The 24,019-nt window shown below is 38.3% G+C and overlaps 1 protein-coding gene across 2 annotated transcripts in view; it reads right to left on the bottom strand.

The window, feature by feature from the left end:
• Nucleotides 1-24,019, bottom strand: part of FAM149A (family with sequence similarity 149 member A) — a 55,770-nt gene that overhangs the window by 21,429 nt on the left and 10,322 nt on the right. For both annotated transcript variants that reach the window (XM_058193892.1, XM_058193891.1), the window contains exons 2-7: nt 10,926-11,036; nt 8,948-9,080; nt 4,929-5,071; nt 4,551-4,676; nt 2,549-2,725; nt 879-1,069 (exon numbers count right to left, since the gene is read on the bottom strand). In XM_058193892.1, the coding sequence (XP_058049875.1) occupies nt 879-1,069; nt 2,549-2,725; nt 4,551-4,676; nt 4,929-5,071; nt 8,948-9,080; nt 10,926-11,036 (881 nt within the window). The remainder of the gene's footprint in view (nt 1-878; nt 1,070-2,548; nt 2,726-4,550; nt 4,677-4,928; nt 5,072-8,947; nt 9,081-10,925; nt 11,037-24,019) is intronic.

Below are 24,019 nucleotides of genomic sequence, written 5' to 3' on the forward strand. Positions count from 1 at the left end.
AGATTGACCCAATAGCTCCTGAGGTGTCTATCCTTGCTTTGTGACCCGAAAGAATTTCTTTCATGGAGTTCAAAGCAAGGATATGGTAAGATGACAGAACCATCTGATAGGCTAAAGCCCATATTAAGGTTTATGCCGAGGCTCTCAAAGTGACAAAGCAACTGTTTTTTGCCATTGCCATTGCCTCTTTTACACACCCAGAAGAGTTATTTTAAGTGTTTTGTTATGAAGGACCTATTAAAATGGAAGGAAAAATTTCATTGCCTTCTGTGGCATGTCTGGTAGATACCCGCAAACAGGATTGTTTATGTTTGTCCCAACTTTGGGTTTCTCGATTATAACAGATCCTAGTTACCCATTAAATAGTAACTGCTATGAATCATTTTCATTCATCCAGCCTAAGGACATGGACAAAATTCTTGGTAAGTTAAGACCATTCCAGTCATACTTGACTCTGGAATGGGACACTTTGGCATGGCCAACTTGCCGCAGCCATTTCACCATGGCCAAGGCCATCTCATCACAGCCAACTCACTGTCACCATTTCTCTAACCATTTCTCTCACCCAGCCAATTCACCATGGGACAAAAGTGGAAATAATGTAAACGAAACAGTGGCAGATAACATTTATTGCATTGAGGTATCCTGCATGGATACGTTGTCCCACAGTGAATTGGCCACAGAGAGATGGCCACAGCAGGTTGGCCGCAGCAAGGGCAGAAGTTTGCCATGGCGAGTTGGCCATGGTAGCAAGTTGGCCATGGTGAGATGCCCATTGCAAGTTGTCCTAAAACCTCTTGACTTTGGTCCCTTCTTCCTGATTACGGCAAGTTAACCAGGTAGAATGGTTCAGCCTGTCTTTAAAATGTTCTACTTACCTGTAATAGATGATTCCCAGTATTTTCTTATTAATTCTTCCAGTATTTTAATTATATTTTTCCAGATTTGATCAAACACTTCAGCAGTCACAGCTTCTTTGATGCAGGAGTTGGGAGAAACAGGAGGAATGCCATGTTTAATCTGTTTTTGGGCAAGTTGAGCATTCTTTTGCTCTAAGCCTTCATCATCACTAATAAAAGAAGGAAATTAAAGTTTTATTACTAAGCATTATTAATTATTAATAACAACCTGTCCCTTTTGATCAAAGTACTGCCCCACAATATTATTTCAGAACTTGTCAAATTATAAATTATGATTTTACCACATTTAAATTCTACCAAGACTCAGTGGTAAATGCATGTGCACATAAAAGCTGTATTTTATACACACAGGAAACATGATTCTCACAATTTGTACTGTACAAATTGGCCTTCAGTATCCATCACTTGATCACATACTAACAATACAAACAATATTCTTTCCTCATTTGATTTTGGATTAAATAAATCCAATAGAAAATTTCTACTTCTTTTCAGAAAAACTGTTATATATACTGAGGAAATAGTGCAATATTAAAAACATAGTAGGATTAGTAGGCCTTTGAACTATGGTGCTGGAGAAGACTCCTGTGAGTCCCTTGGACTGCAAGGCAATCAAACCGGCCAGTCCTAGAGGAGATCAACCCTGACTGCTCTTTAGAAGGCCAGATCCTGAAGATGAAACTGAAATACTTTGGCCACCTAATGAGGAGGAAGGACTCACTGGAGAAGAGCCTAATGCTGAGAAAGATTGAGGGCAAAAGAAGAAGGGGACAACAGAGAACGAGGTGGCTGAATGGAGTCACTGAAGCACTCAGCGTGAGCTTAAATGAACTCCAGGGGATAGTAGAGGACAGGAAGGCCTGGAGGAACATTATCCATGGGGTCCATGTTACTTTGCAACTAACAACAACAAAGGATTAGTATTTTATATATTTCTTATATTCTCAGCAATTTTCAAGACAAATGATTTTATAATAAAAGGTGTCTGACAAATTTATTTCATGTTATTTTGCCTAATTAACCAATTCCAATAAAACTAAGAAAAGCATGCATGATTGACATGAAATTCTTCAACAGCTTAAATTGCTTAGGCTTCAAACACAAAAGTGATTGGTAGAGCTTTTTAACATTGTTTTGCTCATGCAAACAATCTATTGGGAGAATAATTTTTGCCTACCTGGTCTTAAAAACCTCTGATTGTTAAATGACAAATGACATTTGCTAGTTTTTAATCATATGTGCTTAAATTAGCTAACATTGTTAAGAAGAAAAAGCAACTGAAGGTTACATTTTGAAAAGAGCTTCAGTCTAGAACAGGGCTGTCAAACACTCGGCCCATGGGCCGGATGCATCACGTGCTGGCCATGCTTACAACCAGTTTAGCAAAGGGTGGGGAAAGTCCCAATATGTCAAGTGATGATGCCGTGATGACATATTATCAATCACAATCATTGACATTCACTGATTTAAAGACAAAATAATTTTGTCTGCAATTTTCTGCTACCAAAGATTATGCTTAGAGACACAAGGAAAGATAAGTCAAGTATATATAGATGATTTCATAAAAAGTCTGATTTTTCCTTAGTCATAATTATTTCTCGTGAAAGCTATTAAAACGGAACTTTTACATTTCTTTCTTGTCAAATGCAAGATATTCTTCCATTTTTCCTTCTGCATCATAAATTTCTTCCTCCAAGAACGAACATCCAGGTGAATCAGGTAAAGAAATCTCTGTTAACTCAGAGCTGAATGCTTTGTGCACTGGAAAAGCAGCAGGTACCAGTTTTGATCCTGAAATGCATAACCTAAATTATGGTACACAAACGAAAAAAAATAATGCTATTTTTTTTTTGTAGGAAGTAATACTATAAGCTATTAGGGTAACTTATTAAAATTTCCAAGCACAATACACACAAAAAATAATTTATATCAACAAAAAAATAAGAATACAGCTTCTTATTAAGTAAAATTCTAATGAAGATTAGCCTCTTACAGCCTTTAATGTGCTTTGAACACCTTACAGAACTTGCCTTATCTCTACTCAGATGTTTTCCAATTACATTAGTACAGTGCTAACTTATAAGTTTGTTAGGCATTTCCAACACATTTCTGATTATTGTTTAGTGGTAAGTATCATGACACACCTCATACTACTGCTGTATCTGGCAAAATGCTGCATCATAGGACAACAATTTTTGAAACAAGGTACCTCCAAAGGGCTTGCTTACAGAATGTGTCCAAATTCTGGAACCCATGACTCCCATAGAATTAAAACTTTTTATGACATAAAAATCCTCAGAAAGCATTTTATTTATTTATTTATTTTATTTATTGTTTATATTTATATACCGCCCTATCTCCCAAAGGACTCAGGGCGGTTTACAGGCATTTAAAAGCAAATAAATACAATCTAAAAACAATTAAAAAACTTATTCAAAAAGCCTAATAATTAAAAATATAAAAAATAAAACCCAAGTTAAAACCCATAAATTAAAATCTAGCTCAGTCCTGCGCAATTAAATAAGTATGTTTTAAGCTCGCGGTGGAAGGTCCGAAGGTCCGGAAGCTGACGAAGTCCTGGGGGCAGTTCATTCCAGAGGGTGGGAGCCCCCACAGAGAAGGCCCTTCCCCTGGGCGTCGCCAGACGACATTGCCTCGCTGACGGCACCCTGAGGAGTCCCTCTCTATGAGAGCGCACGGGTCGGTGAGAGGTATTCGGTAGCAGTAGGCGGTCCCGTAGATAACCCGGCCCTATGCCATTTTATGACATGATACAAAATATTATAAACACTTTCTGATGTTTGACTATGCTATTCAGTTCAACATGGGATATTTTAAAGATAGAAACATCTCTGAATGTTTTCCTAATTTTTCAAGACCTTTTCCAGTGAAGGAAGTACATTACAAACTCTGCCATTGTTGAGGGCATTGAAGAATCTGGTAAGGAAATTATCCCTACCCCTGGGCTCTGCTGAGGGTTGTAAGGGGAGAGGAAACAGTATATGCCTATATACTGTTTCAATATAATATATATATACTATATACATATATATATTTTAGTCAATATACTATGTACTATATACTGAAACAATAGGACCGTTCCTGTCCTATTGTTTCCTTTCGTTATATCCAATTAATATAGTTATTACATACTCATACTTATATATATGCTTATATATTGTATAGTTATTACATGCTTATGCTTATACATATTGTGTGACAAAAATAAATAAATAAACAAATATATTACATATGGAAAGAAGAATGACCCAACGGATCATGGGTTGTCTACTTCTCCTGTTCAATCATATAACCCTGCCTTCAACAAAACATAAACCTAACAATATAATAATATGCATAACAATCACTAGCATGTTTCAACAGTTATTTCATTTCTTGCAAATTCTGTTACATTATCCAATGCAATATTTCTGAAATTTAATTACTGTATAATCTATTTTAAAAGTATCTTTCCCCATTATTAAAAAAGCACTTAGTGCATGGAATACCCATATGCTGCTTCTGTTCAGTTGAATGTGGTTATTTAATACATTGGGAGTATAACATAATCTTAAAATGTCAATCATATATGTCAATGAATAAATATCTATTAAATTGATGACAACGTACTCTCTCATACTGGTGTTGATTTCACTCAAACTAGGTACAGATTTCGAATACACAGAACTAGAACTTCTGCTTTGATAATGCTGAAAACCCTCATCTTTTGGAAAAAGAAGCTGTTTTCCCAAAATCCTGTAAAAAAATGATAATGAAATAATGAAATTGAATATAGGCAGAACAGTTCAATTCAACTTGACCAGAAACATAGAACGAGCAGTCAGTGGCAGCTACTGTTATATAACTCAGTTCTGATTCAAACTATAAGAGACTTGTAATTTAAGCCAGTGCAAAAAAGGCAAGTTAAGCATATTGAGTAAAAAATGCATGCAGAAAATAATAAAATAATACAGGGTCTCAGATGAAATAAGCTTTATATAGACTTGCCTTAAGTGAAGTGATCTATTTGTCCAGTCTTTGCATTCTGTCTTTAGACTCTCAGTTTGGGAGCTCACTTTTCCTTCAAACAGCATTTCATCCACATCCCAAAACAACTGATGCACTCTCTGGGTATTTGCTTTATCAAATTCCTGTGGATTTTAAAATTAAGATTCTCAAACACTATTTCCACATAGCTTTGCAGCTGAATAAAATTGCAGTACTGTAGATATTGGCCAGTGATGAGCCTGATTTTAGCCTGAATCTAGCAGTTTCAAGATGAAGATACAGTATTTGTTATCCTGAATTCATCGAAGGAGTGTGCTGCATTGCAACCCCTTTCATATCCACTCAATCCATCACCCAGTGTAGATAATGCACATAGGGAAAGAAAAAGAACACACAAATACAGCAAACGGGAATAAAGAAACAGAGAAATAACAACAGGAAGGAAAGAAGCTTAAGAAAAAATACCTTTGGGACACAATAAACCAAAGAAGACCAGGCTAAATTAGAGAAAGAAACAGAACATTCCTTGAATTCATTCAAACTTCTTTAACAGAAATGACCATAGGTGGAATATTCTGTATAGTAAAATACAGGTAGTCCTCATTTAGTGATCGCTAAGCAAAATCATGACTGTGCATACAAACTTCAGCTTTCAACAAGATAGAAACAGACTTCAGAGGATAATTAGAACTGCAGAAAAAACAATTGCTACCAACCTGCCTTCCATTGAGGACCTGTATACTGCACGGGTCAAAAAGAGGGCTATGAAAATATTTACAGACCCCTCACATCCTAGACATAAACTGTTTCAACTCCCACCCTCAAAATGACGCTACAGAGCACTACACACCAGAACAACTAGACACAAGAACAGTTTCTTCCCGAACGCCATTACTCTGCTAAACAAATAATTCCCTCAACACTGTCAAACTACTTACTAAATCTGCACTACTATTAATCTTCTCATCATTCCCATAACCCATCTTCTTCCACTTATGTCTCTATGACTGTAACTTTGTTGCTTGTATCCTTATGATTTATATTGATATTGATTATTTCCTGATTGCTTATTTATACCCTATGACTATCATTAAGTGTTGTACCTTTAGAATTCTTGATGAACATATCTTTTCTTTTATGTACACTGAGAGCATATGCACCAAGACAAATTCCTTGTGTGTCCATTCACACTTGGCCAATAAAAAAATTCTATTCTATTCTATTCTTTGCTTTACAAACCTGCTATAAATGTGAGAATTAGTTTTAAAGTCATTTTTTCATCGCTGTCATAACTACAAACTGTCACTAAATGAGGCAGCTATATAGCCAAGGACTATTTATTACATGTTGTGTAAGTGTATGTGAGTCTGTTTCTGCTCCCTTTCCTTTACAGTGAATTTGTTTCTTGTGCACTGAAAAACAGCTGCATTTTTTCTGCTTTAAGTCAGGTGACCAAACAGAAGTGTGAGCTGAGAATCAGCAGTCCTCTGAGCCTGTATTGCGCCTCATATAGAAATGCCTTGGGGTGATTTCTTCTGCTTATCTCAAATACATCAAGACGGATCTGGCCTTTTTTTTTTTAGTTTTCTCTCGTCATATTAAATTTAGTCCCATTTTTCAAAGTTATCATACTGACAGGCGGGCAGACACTGGAAATAAATAACATAATTTATTTCCAGTGATCCATTGGGTTGGGAATTAGAGGTAAATAACAGAATGAAAGTCAGATTAAGTAACACAGAGTAGGAACAACAATCAATTTGGGAAATGAACAAGACCTTGAATATACGAATAATTTTGGAAAAAGTGGACCAGAACATCAGCAAAGGAAATGAAGGAAATGAGGAGAAGAAAAAGCAAAAAATAAATAAAAATCCTACTTAAAAGGACATTCATGGAAGAATTCAGTGGGTGGCATTCTTCTGCCAAAATTAGAAACAAACTGACTTCAAATACCAGTTGCTGAGAATGAGGGCAGGAAAAGATTATTGCTTTTGTGTTCTGCATGCAAACTGACAAAATGGTTTAGTTGGGTCTCAGCTATTATGAGCCTTTTCTTTCTTATACAGCTAAAATAGGAAGGAAGGAAGGAAGGAAGGAAGGAAGGAAGGAAGGAAGGAAGGAAGGAAGGAAGGAAGGAAGGAAGGAAGGAAGATTACTGACAAAGAGTGACCATGTAACCATCTTGTTACATGCACAAGATGAGTGAGATTAATTAGAAGCAGAAAAAGATATACATTAAAAACTGGTGACATGAATCAGCTGAAAGAGAATGAGAAATGTGCTTAGACAAAGACAGAATGAATGGAACGAAGTTTGAATGAGTAAATTCAGAAGGACCACAGAATTAGGGCAACAAGCAACAGCAGTATCTAAGAGAAATAATATGAGAAGAATTTATATTCACTAGCAATAATGATTAACAACAAGGTAATCTTAAAAGCAGAAATAGATTAAAAAAAAACAAAGAACAGCTGAGAAAAAGAATGGCTAAAATAACCCATAGTTTAGTCCAAGAAGCTCAAACAAGTATAGGACATAGGTTGAACTCTTTTCAAAGGTTGCTTATCATCCTGACTTTAATACAGATAGTCCTTGCTTATGAACCCTAATTGGGACAGACAACTTTATCACTAAATGAAATGGCATTAAGCAAAACATCATGTGATGCTGCATAGCAAAAACAGTCCCACAAGTCCTAGTAGTCATTAAGTGAAACCACATCACAGTTATTTGCAACCTCCTGCCAGTTTCCCCCTTGACTTTGCGTGTCAGAAGCTGGCTGCTGCGAATGCTGATCACATGCTGCCCAATGCTGCAACCATAAAAATGTGTGACAGTTGCCAAACGCCCAAATTGGGATCATGACTGGGGAAACACTGTGACAGTCGTAAGTATGAGGATGAGTCATAAGTTACATTTTCCAGTGCCATTCTAACTTTGAACAAATAGTTGCTAAGAAAGGACTACCTGTACATTATTTTACTATTATGTACTTATTTTTATTTTATTTTTCTTCCTACGTAAGAAAATTGATAAGATGATTTTAAAAACCTTTTAACACTAATAAATATAAACTATATTCATTCATAGTTCTTAGATAGAGAACCATGATTTAATGTTAATTTGGGGTTTTGTTTTTGTTGTTATTCTTGTTTATGCTTTAAAGTCATTCTTGACTCCTGGCCACAAGTCCCTGAAATGTTCTTGGCAAGGTTTTTCAGAAGTGGTTTGTCATTGATTGCTTTCTAGGGTAATCATCTTGTTGGCTAAAGCAGGACTAGAACTCAGGGTCTCCTGGTTTCTAGCCTGGTGCCTTAAACACTATACCAAATTGCCTCTCATAACGTTGGTTAACAATCTAGATCAAACTGTGGTTTCAAAGATACTAGTTAATTAACCAATATTTAGCTAGACTTTGCCAGTTAAACTTGGAATGGACCATAATTAATGTACCAAAATTGAAAGCAAGAAGAGAGAAGACTGTGAATCTATCTTAAAAAAAATTAAGTTTTATTCAAACAAATTGTTAAGTCCTCGGGGCTACAATGACACCTAGAGACTTGCCAGCCGCCCGGCAATCCTGATTGGCTAAGACGCGAACTACTGAAAAGCGGGAAACCCAGAGCCCTGTCATTGGTTCAGCTGTCTGTCAGCTCCGTATTTAAGCGGCTGCCAGATGGCACTTGTTGCTGTTGCCTTCACTGAAGTTAGCCTGTTAGCTCTTTACACTGTTAGCATTAAAGGTTGTTATTTGTTACTTGCAACCTGTCTTGTCTCAGTTCTTACCACCCAAGTTCTCCATATAGAGCACTGGCGATGAAGATGGGATTCAAACCCACATGTGCAAAGCACAATGGATTGCTAAGCTCGCGTCTTAGCCAATCAGGATCTCCGAGCAACTGACAAGTCTCTAGGCAGCGGCATAGCCCTGAGGACTTAGCACAAATATTAAGCTCCACTGTTACCAGAAATATCCACCATATTTTAAAACACATTTTATACAAAAGTTGACCTACATCATCGCCCCAGGAGTAAACAGAACTTCTTTCAGTAGATGGCCCAGTGGTATAGCTCTGTATCCCTGACCAAGAGTTATTCAAATCTGTGGGTGTTGTTTGTCCACTTGGTGAAAGTGACGAAACAGAAGCCCTGTTGATAGAAACAAAATTTAAATGCAGTGTTATGGATTAATAAAACATGACCAGGAGATCCCAAGGCAGTAAAAGATTGATAATTAATTTGCATCTACTAACTGGTGTAGCCAATACAGATGTTATTGGCTTACATGGCAGAAAAGCAATGACTTCTTCATTGGATAATGGAGTATACATTTGCATATTCATTTCCATATGCAAACCTCAGAGACAGATTTGTAAAGGAACAAATTTACATAAGTCTTATACTTCATTGCTCTCCGAGGAACCTCTCTCTTGGGCACCTATGGTGGAAGAGGAGCAGATGTCAGGTACGCTGCTTCTACTCCCTGAGACATGTATTTTATAATTATGTAAACTATGCCATTGTTTTCCCCAATATGGATGCTTGGCAATTTTATAAGTTGTTATAATTTTATTTTAGTTTTTATATTTTAAAGCCATGTAGAGTTGCAGCCATGATTCTATAAATGAAATAAAATTTAAGAAGTATTTTTTGCTCTTGTAACAGATTTTGGTATTGTGTACTATGGATTTAAATTTAACAGTCTGTAAACCTATCTAAATAATTATGTATTGCAGTCTTGGGAATACAATTAGCAAAATCATTGGAACTTCTAAGCAGTAGATATGGAGGTAAGTATCTATCTATTCATCCTTTTATGAGTTTAATAGAACTTTTTCTGGTAACTAGTTTGTAACTATATCTTCCAAAAAAGTCTTTCATATGTAAATAAAGTTTTTCAGATCTCTCTTGGATCTACCCTGATTCTTGATGGACAAGTTTGTATTATCTTCTCGGCAATAATTTGAAAGTGTTTAGCCACCAGGATAGTTTTTCAACCTCTTAACTCAGTGTACAGGAAGTTTGGCTAGGGACTGCCATGTCTGTCAGCAACCACAGGTGCAACTACTAGGTTCACTCAGGTGTAGGCACACATTACATATTCAGGACAGAAAGGAAAACAAATAAAGGTAAGGTCAAAAGTGCACAAGATGTTAATATGCAACTGATATTAAAGTAACAGAACCTGTTACCTACAAGACTGTTACAGGAGGTAATCTAACATTGTTTTAATTGTATCTTTGTTTCTTAGTGGTGTCTGGAGTGGACAACACAAGATGAGCAGGATAGTGAAAGTGGCTTTGAGATCCAAGCCCAGCCATTTTTACAGTATATCAAGATCACATACATGTAGGAAATGACAAGTCTTACATGATGATGCTATATTCATTCTTTGTCTTCCAGCAGCAGCACTCTACAAATAAATATTCAGTGTATTTCTTCAATTATTCATAGTAAAATGGTCTCTTGATTCCAGCACCAATTCCCAGGCCTCCAAAATGCACTTTACATAGTACTATGGATGTTCTAGCAAGACCCATTTTGTGGAAGTTTCCTTTTAAGATTATTTTCAGTACTAACTATACAGTGTTTCAGGCAAACATTTTTCATGCACTAACCATCTAAATCTGGAACCATCTCATGCAAAGCATAGGCTTTAACCCAGAACTACCATCTCTACTACATATAAAATCCAAGCAAAATTTCAACACTGTATGTATTTCAAGTCACAGGAAGGAAATCCTTCTAGAACTTGTAACTTTTTAATTTCCAAATAAGCCACACTATGAATTGCTTTAAAGATGTTACACATTGAAAATTGCCATGCTAGATAGAGAGTGGATTGGGAAGCAGAGAATGTTGAAGTGTTGTGCTCTTTGAAGTAAAATCTGTCTTCTCATATCAACTTATTCTATGCATCTATTCACCTTTTAACAATAAAATGAGATAAATATTGAAGAAATACTTATTGCAATTTCAGAAATTAATACGTACAAGGAATAGTTGTCAATTGCTTCTTGTACACTTTTTGTAAAAGGCGCTGGAAGACAATATTCATTCTTTGCTTGGAAATGATGGTCCACAAATCCTTTTGACAGTCCTTTTCTGAAAGAATTAGATGCAATTAATTCTAATTTAGGCCTTCTTTTCATTCATAACTTCACAATGTACATTTCCTTTTACAGTTGATGAACACTATTATCAGCATATTAATGATATCTCCACCCCATGGTGACAGATGATCTCACCTGTTTCATGTAGAAGTTAAAACACGAGCAGAGAAAGCACTGACCCTTGAAAGCACTGACCCATAGCAGGGATCGAGGGTCAGATCTCTTGCTACAGAGTTCATTCTTTGTCTTCCACCAGCAACATTCTAGGCATCACTTGATTTGCTTCATCTGTCTTAGTTCTTCCATATATATCACAGGGCTTGATGAGATCCATGGGGGAGAGAGATTGCTTATCTAATCATACATAAAACACTCCTATCCCAGGTGAAACTAGGGTTTCACCAGGTCTATGCAGCAGATCTTCAGTTATAACCCCTGGCTCCCTCTGAAATCCATCAAGGTCCATCAATCACGGAGGGCAGACCAATTAATAGGTCCCATCTCCCTGCAGAGGGGTATGACCTAGAGAAATTCATAGCTACCAGATTGTCATAGGATTGTGCAAGGGGACCAGGATAGTGGTGGGTTTAAAAAAATTTTGCTTGGTGGGCATGGCATGGGAAGGATGCTGTAAAATCTCCATTCCCACCCCACTCCAGGAGAAGGATACTGTAAAATCTCCATTCCCTCCCCAATCCAGGGGAAGGTTATTGCAAAATCCCCATTTCCTCCTGATCAGCTGGGACCAGGAGGCAGAGAATAGAATAGAATTTTATTGGCCAAGTGTGATTGGACACACAAGGAATTTGTCTTGGTGCATATGCTCTCAGTATACATAAAAGAAAAGATACGTTCATCAAGGTACAACATTTACAACACAATTGATGGTCAATATATCAATATAAATCATAAGGATTGCCAGCAACAAGTTATAGTCATACAGTCATAAGTGGAAAGAGATTGGTGATGGGAACTATGAGACAATTAATAGTAGTGCAGATTCAGTAAACAGTAAAACAGTAAACAGTCTGACAGTGTTGATGGAATTATTTGTTTAGCAGAGTGATGGCCTTCGGGAAAAAACTGTTCTTGTGTCTAGTTGTTCTGGTGTGCAGTGCTCTATAGCGGGGCCAGTCAGAAATTTTACTACCGGTTCTCTGAACTACTCAAAATTTCCACTACCGGTTCTCCAGAACTGGTCAGAACCTGCTGAAACCCACCTCTGGACCAGGGGATAGGTCAACTAATTCCAGATCACAATGGCATTGCTTTGACAAGAAGACCAAATCAGGTGGGTGATCATTACTTCTAGCCTGGATGACTGGAGGCCCACAGAAGTCATGGCTTCCATAAATTCCTGAGTTACTATACCACCCAGGGAAGACAGATTTAAGTTCCCTGAACCATTAGCCAGGAGCTCCAAAACCAGCCTTGCAGTAAGTGCTAAGTGGTCAGGCAGAGAGGCTGTTGCACAGCAGGGTGGCTTGTACAAAGCAGCAGTCCTGACTAGTCACTAGGGCCGGGATGGTGAACCTATGGCACGCGTGCCAGAGGTGGCACGCAGAGCTTTCTCTGTGGGCACACACAGCAGCGTCAACTGCTCTTCTAGTTTCCAGTGTGCATGCTGGTCTTCACATGTGCCAGAGTGCAGGAAACCCAAAGACCAGGTGGCCCACACGCACATGCACGCTGTGCAGCTGGTCTCCAAGTTTCCGGGGCTCTGGCACATGTGCACATGCATTCCAGTTTGGGCACAAACGTTCACCATCCCCGCCCTAGGGCCTACCTAATAGAAAAGGGGCTCATAATCGGTCACTTATGAAAAACATTATAGCACATAACACATAACACATAACATTGCAGCATATCATATTAAAACAATAAAAGTATGGATTGTTTTTTAAAAATTATAAAGTTATTAAAATGCATGTGAAATAGTTTGAGCATTCACAAACAGTATAGATATGCAATATTATCAAAACCAAGTAAACTTACTGTTTATTTATTATACCATAATGCTTAATCAGCTTATTTTTGAAGGAGATAAAAGTAAATAATTGTTGTATTACATCCACCTTATCCCTGCCCCTCAAAATCAAGAAATGGGGTTAGAAAAAGATATAAAATGTACCCGCTTTGGGGATCTACCGTATATACTCGAATATAAGCCGATCCGAGTATAAGCCGAGGTCCCCAATTTTACCCCAAAAACTGGGGTAAAACTGGGGACTCGAGTATAAGCCGAGGGTGGGAAATGAGGCACCTACCGGTCGGCGAAACCCTCCCTCCCTCGGCCGAGAAGGCTGGCGGCTCCCCCGCCCCGCCCTCTCACTGCACCGGCAGGGCTTCCCCGCGCTAAAGCAAAAGCCCGCCAAGTTCGCGCCGGCCGGTATAATGTGAAAAAAACGAAAAAAAAAAAAACTCGAGTATAAGCCGTATATACTCGAGTATAAGCCGAGGGGACGTTTTTCAGCACAAAAAACGTGCTGAAAAACTCGGCTTATACTCGAGTATATACGGTACTTTTCTTTTATAATTACAAGATACACCACGTATAAAGAATGGGGTAGCATCCAACATCTTAAAGCCGAGCTATATAAATGCACTTCATGCACAATTTGTAGAATTATTTTTTCTCCAGATATTTTGGAATGGCAACTCTAATAACTCTGAGATTGGCCTTGATGCAGAAAAGCTATAATTCTATCATTCTCCCAATATATTTAAATTTTTGTTCTGTAGCTTATCTATGTAAAGGCTATACCTATATACAAATTAATAAATCTGATAACATTCTTAAAGCGCAGTTATATTTAAGATTTGGTGCTGAATAATACATGTTAAATAACTTCTCACAAAAATAAAAATTTTACATGTTACCATTTAGATAAGCATCTATGAAGTACAAGTTGTATATTTACCATGGCCCACAAAATTGTTACTAATTAACCTATTCTTCCAGAGGACATGTTAAGGAAAAAATATACTACTTCCTTATCAAACCACAGCATTAGATTCTTCTCAGACATATATTCTCTTGTATTAAAAAGAGAGAATATAGATTATCACAATACAGTATATGAAAAGGAATGACACTTAACACTCTTAACCAAACTCAGAGGTTTTTCCATTTTTTTCTAGATAGATTGACCTGTACTATGTGACACTGTTTAAATCATAAAGGGGTTTGTTACCATTTGTTTTGGGGGTATTTGCTCTGAATAAAATTGTCAATGAAGCAATGAACCTGAGCCTTGTCCTTAAAAATTCTTAATAAAAAAATAATGCAAAATGTCATCTAAAGCAAACTATTTGGTCTTTAGACTTTTCAGGATCATATTGACATCCCTCTTGTTTGCGGTGTATTAACTTACACCTTCAGAATTGTGCTGCGATATTTAGCTCATTATAGAAAATGCATTGTTCACAAGCAAGCAGCCCACCAACATAAAATCTGAGCCACAACCTCAGAAAGTGCCACACAATGTATCCAGAGAAGCTTGCTTCCTTAACCCTCCCTTCCCAAAAGGATGGGGCATAGAGGAGCTGAAATGAAATGCTGTAAATATATGCTGATAGGAGAACGATCAAACTGCACGATCAAACAGATGAATTCACATATATAGATGCATGCATCCACACCCATCTTGAACTAACACACACTCCATCCTCGCCTCTCCTGACTTACCCTATGACAATCAGTTCTGGCTCCGTCTCTTGCTGATGGGAGCTAGCAGGCAGGCTGCAGGAACATCGTACCCCACTAGCAAAGCGCATGAAAAAAAGAGAGCCCGCGAAGCCCCCACTGCTCCTCCCTTTGAACAAACTCAGCCTCTCTCTGTCTCACTCTTGCTTATTCCCAGAGAATCTTGCTTATCCCAGAGAATCCTTTCATTTATGCATGTGGTCGTCTGTCTCCTTTCCAAAGAGAGACTAGTGAATATGCACGCATGCCAGTGCCTTAAAGTGTGTGAGATGTGGGAGTGTAAATGAAAGAGGAGGAGAAAGAAGGAAAGGCTGCAGTTTTAAGCTTTCCCCAGTGTCTTCTCCATTTCTGTTTCTTTGTATATTCTCTCCCAGAATTCTCTTTTCAAGACATGGTTACCAGATAAAAACACATCTTTGAAAGACTCCAAAACAGTCAAAATCAAAGGGAATAAGCAATGGAAAATAGTTCTGCAATTTCACCGTGGCATTTGAAATCTTACCTTTCTGCAAAAAAATGATTGATTTCTATATTTCTGAAGCTAAGAATATTATCTGCTATTTGGCTATAATGGTCTGATAGTTCATTTTGAAAATGAGGAAGGCTGTCTCACATTTTCAGTTTTTGTTAAAATTCATGCCCCCCTTTCTCTGCCCCTCCCACAAAATGTTTTTTAAAGAAGATACACACACGACACACACTTCTATATATTTATGATTAATTTGTGATCAGGTTAGCATGGAAGCTTTTATACCATATATCAAGAAAGGAAAGACATTAAATAGGCTGGGGATTCTTTTATGCTCATTCTTATGTCCTGCTAACTGAAGCACAAAATTGTCCTACTGATCATTTTTACAGGAGATGACCTCACACTGCAGCCCTTTTCTCATCCCAATCCTATCTTGGAAACAGCCTAAATTCATCCTTAACTGATTCATTTTTAAACTAAATTGCTTTGTCTTCTTTCAACATGGGTCTTAGCATATAAATATTCTATGATATATCCTCCCCCCACCCTGGTCATTTGAACTGTCATCCATCACTTGGGGTACAAAAAGACACTGGACATCTGGTTTGTGAGGAAGCCTCTGCCTATGTAATGTCTGAACCAGGAGTCACAAAGTAGCTTATGGGCATTATAGCATTCTTTATAGAGAGCCAATTGGGTCTAGAGCAGTAGTTCCCAATGTGGGGCCCATGCCCCACAGGGGGGTAATTTTTTTTTAATGGGCAATTCACTATTAACTGAATTTTTGAAAGTCCGCTAATTGTTCTTATATATTTGTGATGAAACAGCTGTGTTTCATTTACCTATTGGTATCTTTGTTAAAGTGCATTTCCTAGGGCCTGGTCTGAAAAGGATCTCCCAACTGGGGGTAGGAGGGAGCAAGTGCCAGCCAATCATGTGTGTTCCCACTAAGGATCATGGGATTGGCAGAGTCGGTCTCTTTCCTATGGGCTTTGCTGCTGGGTGGTTGCAGGGAGAGCTACTCTGTGGGAAGACAGCGTGGATGGCTGCTGGGGGAAGCCTAGCAGGGAGGATACAGAACCAGGATCCAAGTTTAAGTAAGAAATTGTTAGATTTACAGTTATTTTTAGTCTGTGTTTTCCCAGGCCATGTTTTACAAGACTTTTCCTCTCAGAGCAATCTGTGGTTGGACCACGCATATTTACCTAAATACCCAAATTCAACCTACCTTGCAAGAAAACTGCTATTACGGTTCCCATCTTCATATTTAGCTGAATGTGATTTGCTACTGAAGAAAAGAAATCGACTGGATATCACTGAATGAGGAGACTTGAGAATGAAGCTGACTAAATTGGAGCCTAATATAAAATTTCTCTGCAACAGGCATCAAGCACAAAGATCTCACTAAATTAAGTAGACTAAAGCGGCAATCCTACATTTTCCCAGGAGTAAGCCCCATTGAAGACAATGGTACTTGCTTCTGAGTAGACATGCACAGGGTTGTGTTGTAAATATGATCTTGAGGTGACCTTAAATTGTATTTTGAATTTGTTAAAGGTAAAGGTTCCCCTCACACATATCTGCTAGTCGTTGCCGACTCTAGGGGCCAGTGTTCATCTCCATTTCAAAGCCGAAGAGCCAGCGCTGTCCAAAGACATCTCCGTGGTCATGTGGCCGGCATGACTCAACGCCAAAGGCGCACGAAACGCTGTTACCTTACCACCAAAGGTGGTCCCTATTTTTTCTATTTGCATTTTTACACGCTTTCGAAACTGCTAGGTTGGCAGAAGCTGGGACAAGTAACGGGAGCTCACCCCGTTACATGGCAGCACTAGGGATTCGAACCGCTGAATTTGTAAGGTGCCTTTATTTTAATATGTATAGTAATTATTTTGATCAAAGTATTACAGAAAAAGCTTTTATTAAAATTATTTTATATTTATGCATTTATGCAATAAAGTTCTTGAAACTTTATTTGCTGTTTTTTCATATCCTTTCATACTATTATTTTTAAGTCCCTCAGTACTTCTCCTGTTTTTCATTCTTTTATTTTTGTCTTTCATAGATGCCATGTTCTTTGGAACCTTGTTTAAACCAAGTTAGGCTTCCTCCGCATGAGTAGGAGTTCACTTTTTGAATAGTAAGAATTATATATCACAGGGTGGGCATCAGGATTTTAAAGGTGGGGCATGGCCAAAAAAAGGCTGGGAACCACTGGTCTAGAGGTTAAGTCCAGGCTTAGGAGCAGGAGACTATGAATTCAAGTCTCATCTTACTCAAAAAAGCCAGCTGGGTGAATTTGGGCCAGTCACTCTCTCTCAGCTCAACCCACTTCATAGGGTTGTTGTTTTTGTGAGGAAATGAAGAGTAGTTGGATATGTTTTCTGCCTTGTGTTATTTCTAAAAATTATAACGGTGAGATACAAATGAGTGAATAAATAAATAAATAATGACATTCCTTATATTCAGTGGCATACAGATTATTACACTTGTTATTAAATGTGTCCAGTCATTTTTCAAAAGGCTGATAGATCTGTCTGTAAAAAAAAATTCATAGGGAGGAAGCTGATCGCTGATATAAGCTGGCTAAGAGCTGATTCTGTGCTAAATAAGGGCATTACAGATTTTCTGCTGACAAGGCTTCTGCATGGCTGTGTCTTCTACTTTTTTTTGATTAGAAGGGAGGTCATGCTACTCTAATGCCATGCTGCATATTCCATGAGATGCTTTGAGGTGCTGCCAATGGTGCATATTCCATGAGATGCTTTGAGGTGCTACACTTAATTCATTTGAAAAAATGAATGGCAAGCTGGGGTGAAATTGCCAAGAGTTCTGCCAGTTTCCCTTCTAGGACTAGTACACCTGTATCATACTCAGTTTCATTTGTTGACATCCTTTTTGAAGAAATAGGTTATAAAATATATGCAAAATATCTCAAAGTCAGTTATGTGATCTGAATACATTCATAGCAGATTGCAAATGGGAAATACTAATTTGGTGTTGTTTTTGGAACAACTGCATATATAACTATCACACTGGAGAAAGGCAGTTTCCAAATGACGGCTTTTCCATTTTGTACCCAATGCGGATATTTTCCATGTCATTGTCAATGGAACTGGCATGGATTGTCTGAATTCTTGGCAGAAGAGCCACTTGGTAAGAAACTCTCTATTTTAATATAACCTACTGGAGGGGGGAAATACTCTATACTGCTATCTGCCATCACCATGTACATCCACAGGATAATAGATGCAGAGTATAGTCCCATAACATAGTATGCAACCATATTTAAGCAATAGCCTCTTATAAGCGATCAGGAGTGGCGTCAATCCAGCCCAACCAAGAAGGCTGCATAATACAGAAGACCTCCCTTCTGCTTCTTCTAGAAATGGTGGCTTCAACTGCTGCAGAGCTTTATTAAACTTGGATAGTGTTTATTATTATTTGTCTTGCATTGCAGGAATTTCAATGGCTTATATTTAAGTAGAAGAATCAGATATTAAAACATGATGAAAAGAGAAATCTCAGCTATATCCTAAGCTCTACTCACTTTGATACTTCCTGAGTTTACTTCCTGAGTTCAGTCTAAATTGACCAAAGCTCAAAATGATGTATTTATTATTTTATTCATTTGTTTGTTCAATTTTTATGGCCACCCATCTCAGTCAATGACTCTGGACAGCTTACAGTTCAAAAACTATATTGCAGTTAAAATACTAAAAAACGTTTTAAAACAATAAAAACAGTAAGACCAATTAAAAAACAATAAGAATATCCAAATTAAATATGCATAGGAGCAGGATACTTGGCCAGTTAGCAATATAGCCAGGAAACGGGGCCCTTAACACATACGGTGCCCCAGACTCAGGAACATAACCAGGTTTTTATGGCTTTACAAAAGGCTAACAGAGTTGACGCCATTCTGGTCTCTAAAGGGAGGATGTTCTACAGAGGGGGGGCCCATAGCAGAAAAGCTCATTTTCTAGTCCCCACCAGGCAACATTCTTTGGCTGAAGAGATACGCAGCATCTGTAAATGAAGCATGCTCATCCTGCTCAACCTCGCTGGATGGGTAGAGACTCTTGAAAAAGGTGATCCTTCAGGAGCAGCTCCATGTAGAGCATGTTACAGTAGTCTAAACTGGAAGTCACAAGGCCGTAAGTTACTGTAAGCAAGGCCTCTTGATCCAGGGATGGATGCACACCATTCAAAGGTGTGCAAAGCCCTCCTAGCCTGTTTGAAGAGGGCAAGGAACCCAGGAGGACCCTCAGATTGTGCCCTGCATCTATGTGGGGAAGTTCAACCCCATCCAGAACCAGAGGTACAGAATTCTTGTCTCCACTGACTTCAAATACCCACAGCCATTTCGTCTTGCTAGGGTTGAATCAAACCCAGTCCCCAACAGCCTCCAGGGGGAACTGGATACGATGTCCACAGCATCATTCAAGGGTCTTATTGTTTCCTGTTTTTATTTTGAACCCCCAAAATTATAGGAAGTTAGTGTAAAAGAAAGTAATACATAAAATAAGGTTTCATTGGATAACAACCTTTGGAAGCAATTTCTCCCCAATCCCCATATTTTACAGCTCCAATGTGGTTTCTTGATTTGAAGATGTTATCCCTGAAGACTGAATGTGTGGCTTTTTGCATTTTGGAGGAACAGGGTCAATTAGTGTTTAGCAAACTTGGCAACTTTCAGATGAATGGACTTCAGCTTCCAGAATTCTCCAGCCAGCCTCTATCCACACACATTAAAATTGCCAAGTTTTAAAAACATCCATTTAGACTCCAATCTAGTAGGGACAAAATCAATCTCTATGCTGTCTCTGTCTGTCTGTGTGTGTATATACACACACACACAGAAAGAGAGGTGGGGGGGGAGGGAGGGATTCATTTGAAAGAAAGCCTGAACCTGATTTTAAAGCAACCTTTTTTCTTCTTTCCCACATTTTTAGCTATGCTGGAATGACCAGCCCTTTTTAAAGATTAGCATGACCCTGACCTTGGCTGGATTAAAGAAGCTAAAATATAGTCAGGCCTGGTTTGTATTTACATGGGAGAGAACTAGGAAATCTTTGGCCTATCGGCCAGGTGAGAAATCAAAGCGAAACATCCCACAAGAAGATATAGGCTCCCTCCTATTGCTTACATGTCATCAAAAGAAATTGAATTTAACATAAGGAAGGATTTTTTTTACCCCTTTTCTGGGCAGAATATTCTTTCTTTTAGGGTAAATATTATTTCTGGTGCTTTATGTTCCATTTCTCCTGAACTTATTTGAGTTGATTTGAATTTCCCTGAACCTAACCGTCAAAACCTCCTATCAACTTATAGGACAATACTAACTGTATGTATAGCTATTACGAAGCAAATGTTCAAATTCCCTTTCTCTGCAAATTCCAAATAAACAGAATGTCTTTCTTCATTACTGGAATGTCATTTGAATATGAACCCAGGAAATATATTACCTCTGCAGTATACATGCACTATAAATGTCCAGTTCAAATCTGTCTGCCCAGTGGATACCTAAATGATTAATGCACAGAAACCAGTCTTCCAATCTAAACCTGGTGCCGAACCTTTTATGCAGCAGTAATTGACTTTTGGTCAGCTTTTGACACAGAATCAAGATCTGAACTGCAGCATAAGTTAAAGAATAAACAGTAAACAAACTATTCTTGCTGCTCATTAAAATACATGAGAATGCAAGACTGAAGGTCAGGTTCTGTAATCAAGGATATGTCATAAAGGAAATGCCAGCAAGGAGTTAGACAGGGATGTTTATTGGCTCTAGTTTTATTCACCTGTTATATAAATTAATTAGTAACTCATCCAAGTAACTCTACCTTTCATATAAATTTATCACTGTATGTTGATGATGCAGTAACTCTGTCACTGACTCCCGCTGGCCTTAAAAGAGCCTTGAGATCACTTGTGCATTATTCTATAGAAGAGGAACTAATAATAAATTACTCCAAGACTAAGAATTGTACTTTGTCCAAATGCCCAAAATAGACAAGCTAGACTTTGGTGGCTAGTTCATGAACAGGCTAAGATTTTTAGACATTTAGGAATAGATTTGCAAGCTTCAGGAAGCAGAAATGTCCCCCTCCATTATGTATCTCATAATGCATAAGAGAGCTGCATGCAGTATTCAATCTCTGGATAAATATTTTTACTTACTGGCTAAAACTATACCACAGTCCTAACACATGACCTGTCTAATACTGGCAGACAACTTCAAATCTTGAGCCACTATGGCTTTACAGTGATGCCATCTTAACTGTAGGGTCAGATCAAGCTAAAACAATATTAAGATAAAGTATCTTAAACGTAGAAGGCCAAACAGAAATTGTTGCTGTTTCTAACAGTGTAGTTAATATATATAAATCATAGGCCCCCAAATTCAGGAGAGCCCTATATTTAGGTCAGCTTAATGTTCTGCTCACACTGTTCGGAAGGAAAAAATAGGATTCCTTATATATTGCCCTTGTTATATGGGTGCCATAGAAACCACAGCCCGCGTACTTTGTGTTGTCAGGGACAATCCTCAGCAGTTGATTACTCCCCTTTATCTAAATTTCCAAAGTACTCTGATGATTTTAATTGCATTATTTATTACACAATCAGGATAAATTTATCTCTCTAAAAATAGCATAATTCTTTATATGTAAACTTTGGCTATAAATGGTTGCCAACCGTCTTTGATGTTAGTTGCTTCATTTTATTGAATATATATTTTATTGGTCAATGAAATAAATAGTTTCTGAACGACTTTCTGCCTGACATAGGTGCCAGCCCAATCTATATAGTACTAAAAAGTCTAGAATCTGTTTGATTGTGTGCAACCTTCAATTAGATGGAATGGTGTAGCAAAGGCAACTATTTTTGAATTCTTGTACCTCAAGCAGACTAACTTAACAGAATGCATCCAAAATCTAGGAGCCATGACATCTGTGGGATTAAAATTTGGCAAAGTTGTGATTGCTTCAGTGCTGCGACGCTGCCATGCTGCTCCATTGCCACCCATGCCACCCATGGTCATATGACTCATTTCAATACCCCCTGGCAGCTTTTTACAAGGGAAGTCAATGAGGAAGCCAACAGGAAGTTGAAAGTTGCTCCACGTTTGTCCCATGTTTCTTTACCTGCCTATAATCATTCTATTTCTTTGTTTAGGTAAAGAAATATCTCTGAAACAATAACTCAACAGGTCATGGGTTGTCTGCCGGCATGCTAAAATGTTCCCAGTGCATTGCAGTTTCCACAGTTTCATAAAATTTAAGTTCTGGCTAAGACGCGATGATATCGTTTGCAATTGGTGTGTTGTTTGTTAACTGAAATGACACAACAGAGCAGCAAAATGGAAAAAGATAATTCAATTATATTCCCCATGCTGGTTTTTCAACTAATCCCTTTTCTCTCCTCTTCTTTTTCTCACTTAAAAGAAACACAGAGCTATTGATATCTTGCCCATGTGTGGCAGCAGCAGTAGGCAAAAGGCAACTTTTTTTTAATAAAATAGCACAGATGGAAAAGAGTCGAATGATCTCAGATCCAACATGACATTCCTCCTTGAAGCTCATTTCAGTTTAATCACACTTCTGCTGCACTGCATAGGTAGCTGTTCTGACCCAGCTCCCCAAACTCGATAAACTCTCTGAAGTTAACTCAAAGATTCCTTTATTAGGAGCGCCAGCAGTCCTGGCAAAAGATTTCTCTCTCAATTCAGACTAACAAGTCCGTCCAGCAGGGAGATGAATAGTTGTCTGTCACATCTATTCATCTCCGTCCTCTGCCTTTTATCCCCAGAGCTAGGGTGGGGCTTTGCTTGCAGAGGTGGCTCTTCCTTCCCAAGGAGCAGCCCACAGATTTCCACTGCTCTCCTCTCTTCTATCTTCTGCACATCCACGCATCAGGCACTGGACCCAGCTGTTTCTCCTCTTCCCCATCAGCCACCTCCAGACCTGGGGGCTGTTGATTTTCCATCTGAGGGCTGATGGATGGTCCAGACTCCGTCTCTGTCTCTGTCTGTCTCTCTGTCTGTCTGTCTGTCTGTCTCTCTCCCTCTCTGTGCCAGCTCCATTCCCTCTTCCCCCTCGGAGCTCTCAGGTTGCCTTGATGCTGATCCTGACTCCCACGCCTCCTCCTCAACTGCTTTGGCTGCTGAAGGGGCTGGCGGCCGATAGGCCACAACAGTAGCATTCATGGTGCCAGACATAGTGAAAACGAAATACAAAGTTTTTTTCTTCAGGTGCAGAACCTAGAAATAATTCAAATAACAAGTTTTCATCATTTTCCCCGGATTTGTGTGGCTGAATTCTGTTGGTTTTGGTTAGATTCAATTTCTGAGACCATCCTTCAATAAAGAATTGAACTGAGAATTCAGATGACAGAAATTAGAAGGGGATGTGCATGAATATACATCTTGTAAAGCAGACATGGAAGTTATCTATGTGTGTGCATACACATTCTTAGTATGTATTGAGCCCAAAGTTGGCCATAGATATTTTTCTGGGTAAGATAAAGAATAAAATGGTATTTTTCTCTTTTTAATATAAATTATGATGAACATTTCTTATGGTTAACCTTAATACAGGTGGTCCTCGACTTACACCCAACATTTGAGCCCAATATATATATTGCTAGGTGAGAAATTTGTTAAGTAAGTTGTGCTCCATTTTACAACTTTTCTCACCACATTTGTTAAGTGAATCGCTGCAGTAGTTAAGTTAGTAACATGGTTGTTAAGTGAATCTGGCTTCCCCATTGACTTTGCTTGTCAGAAAGTTGCAAA

This window comes from Ahaetulla prasina, chromosome 8 (assembly GCF_028640845.1).
Source record: "Ahaetulla prasina isolate Xishuangbanna chromosome 8, ASM2864084v1, whole genome shotgun sequence".
Classification (NCBI taxonomy): Eukaryota; Metazoa; Chordata; class Lepidosauria; order Squamata; family Colubridae; genus Ahaetulla; species Ahaetulla prasina.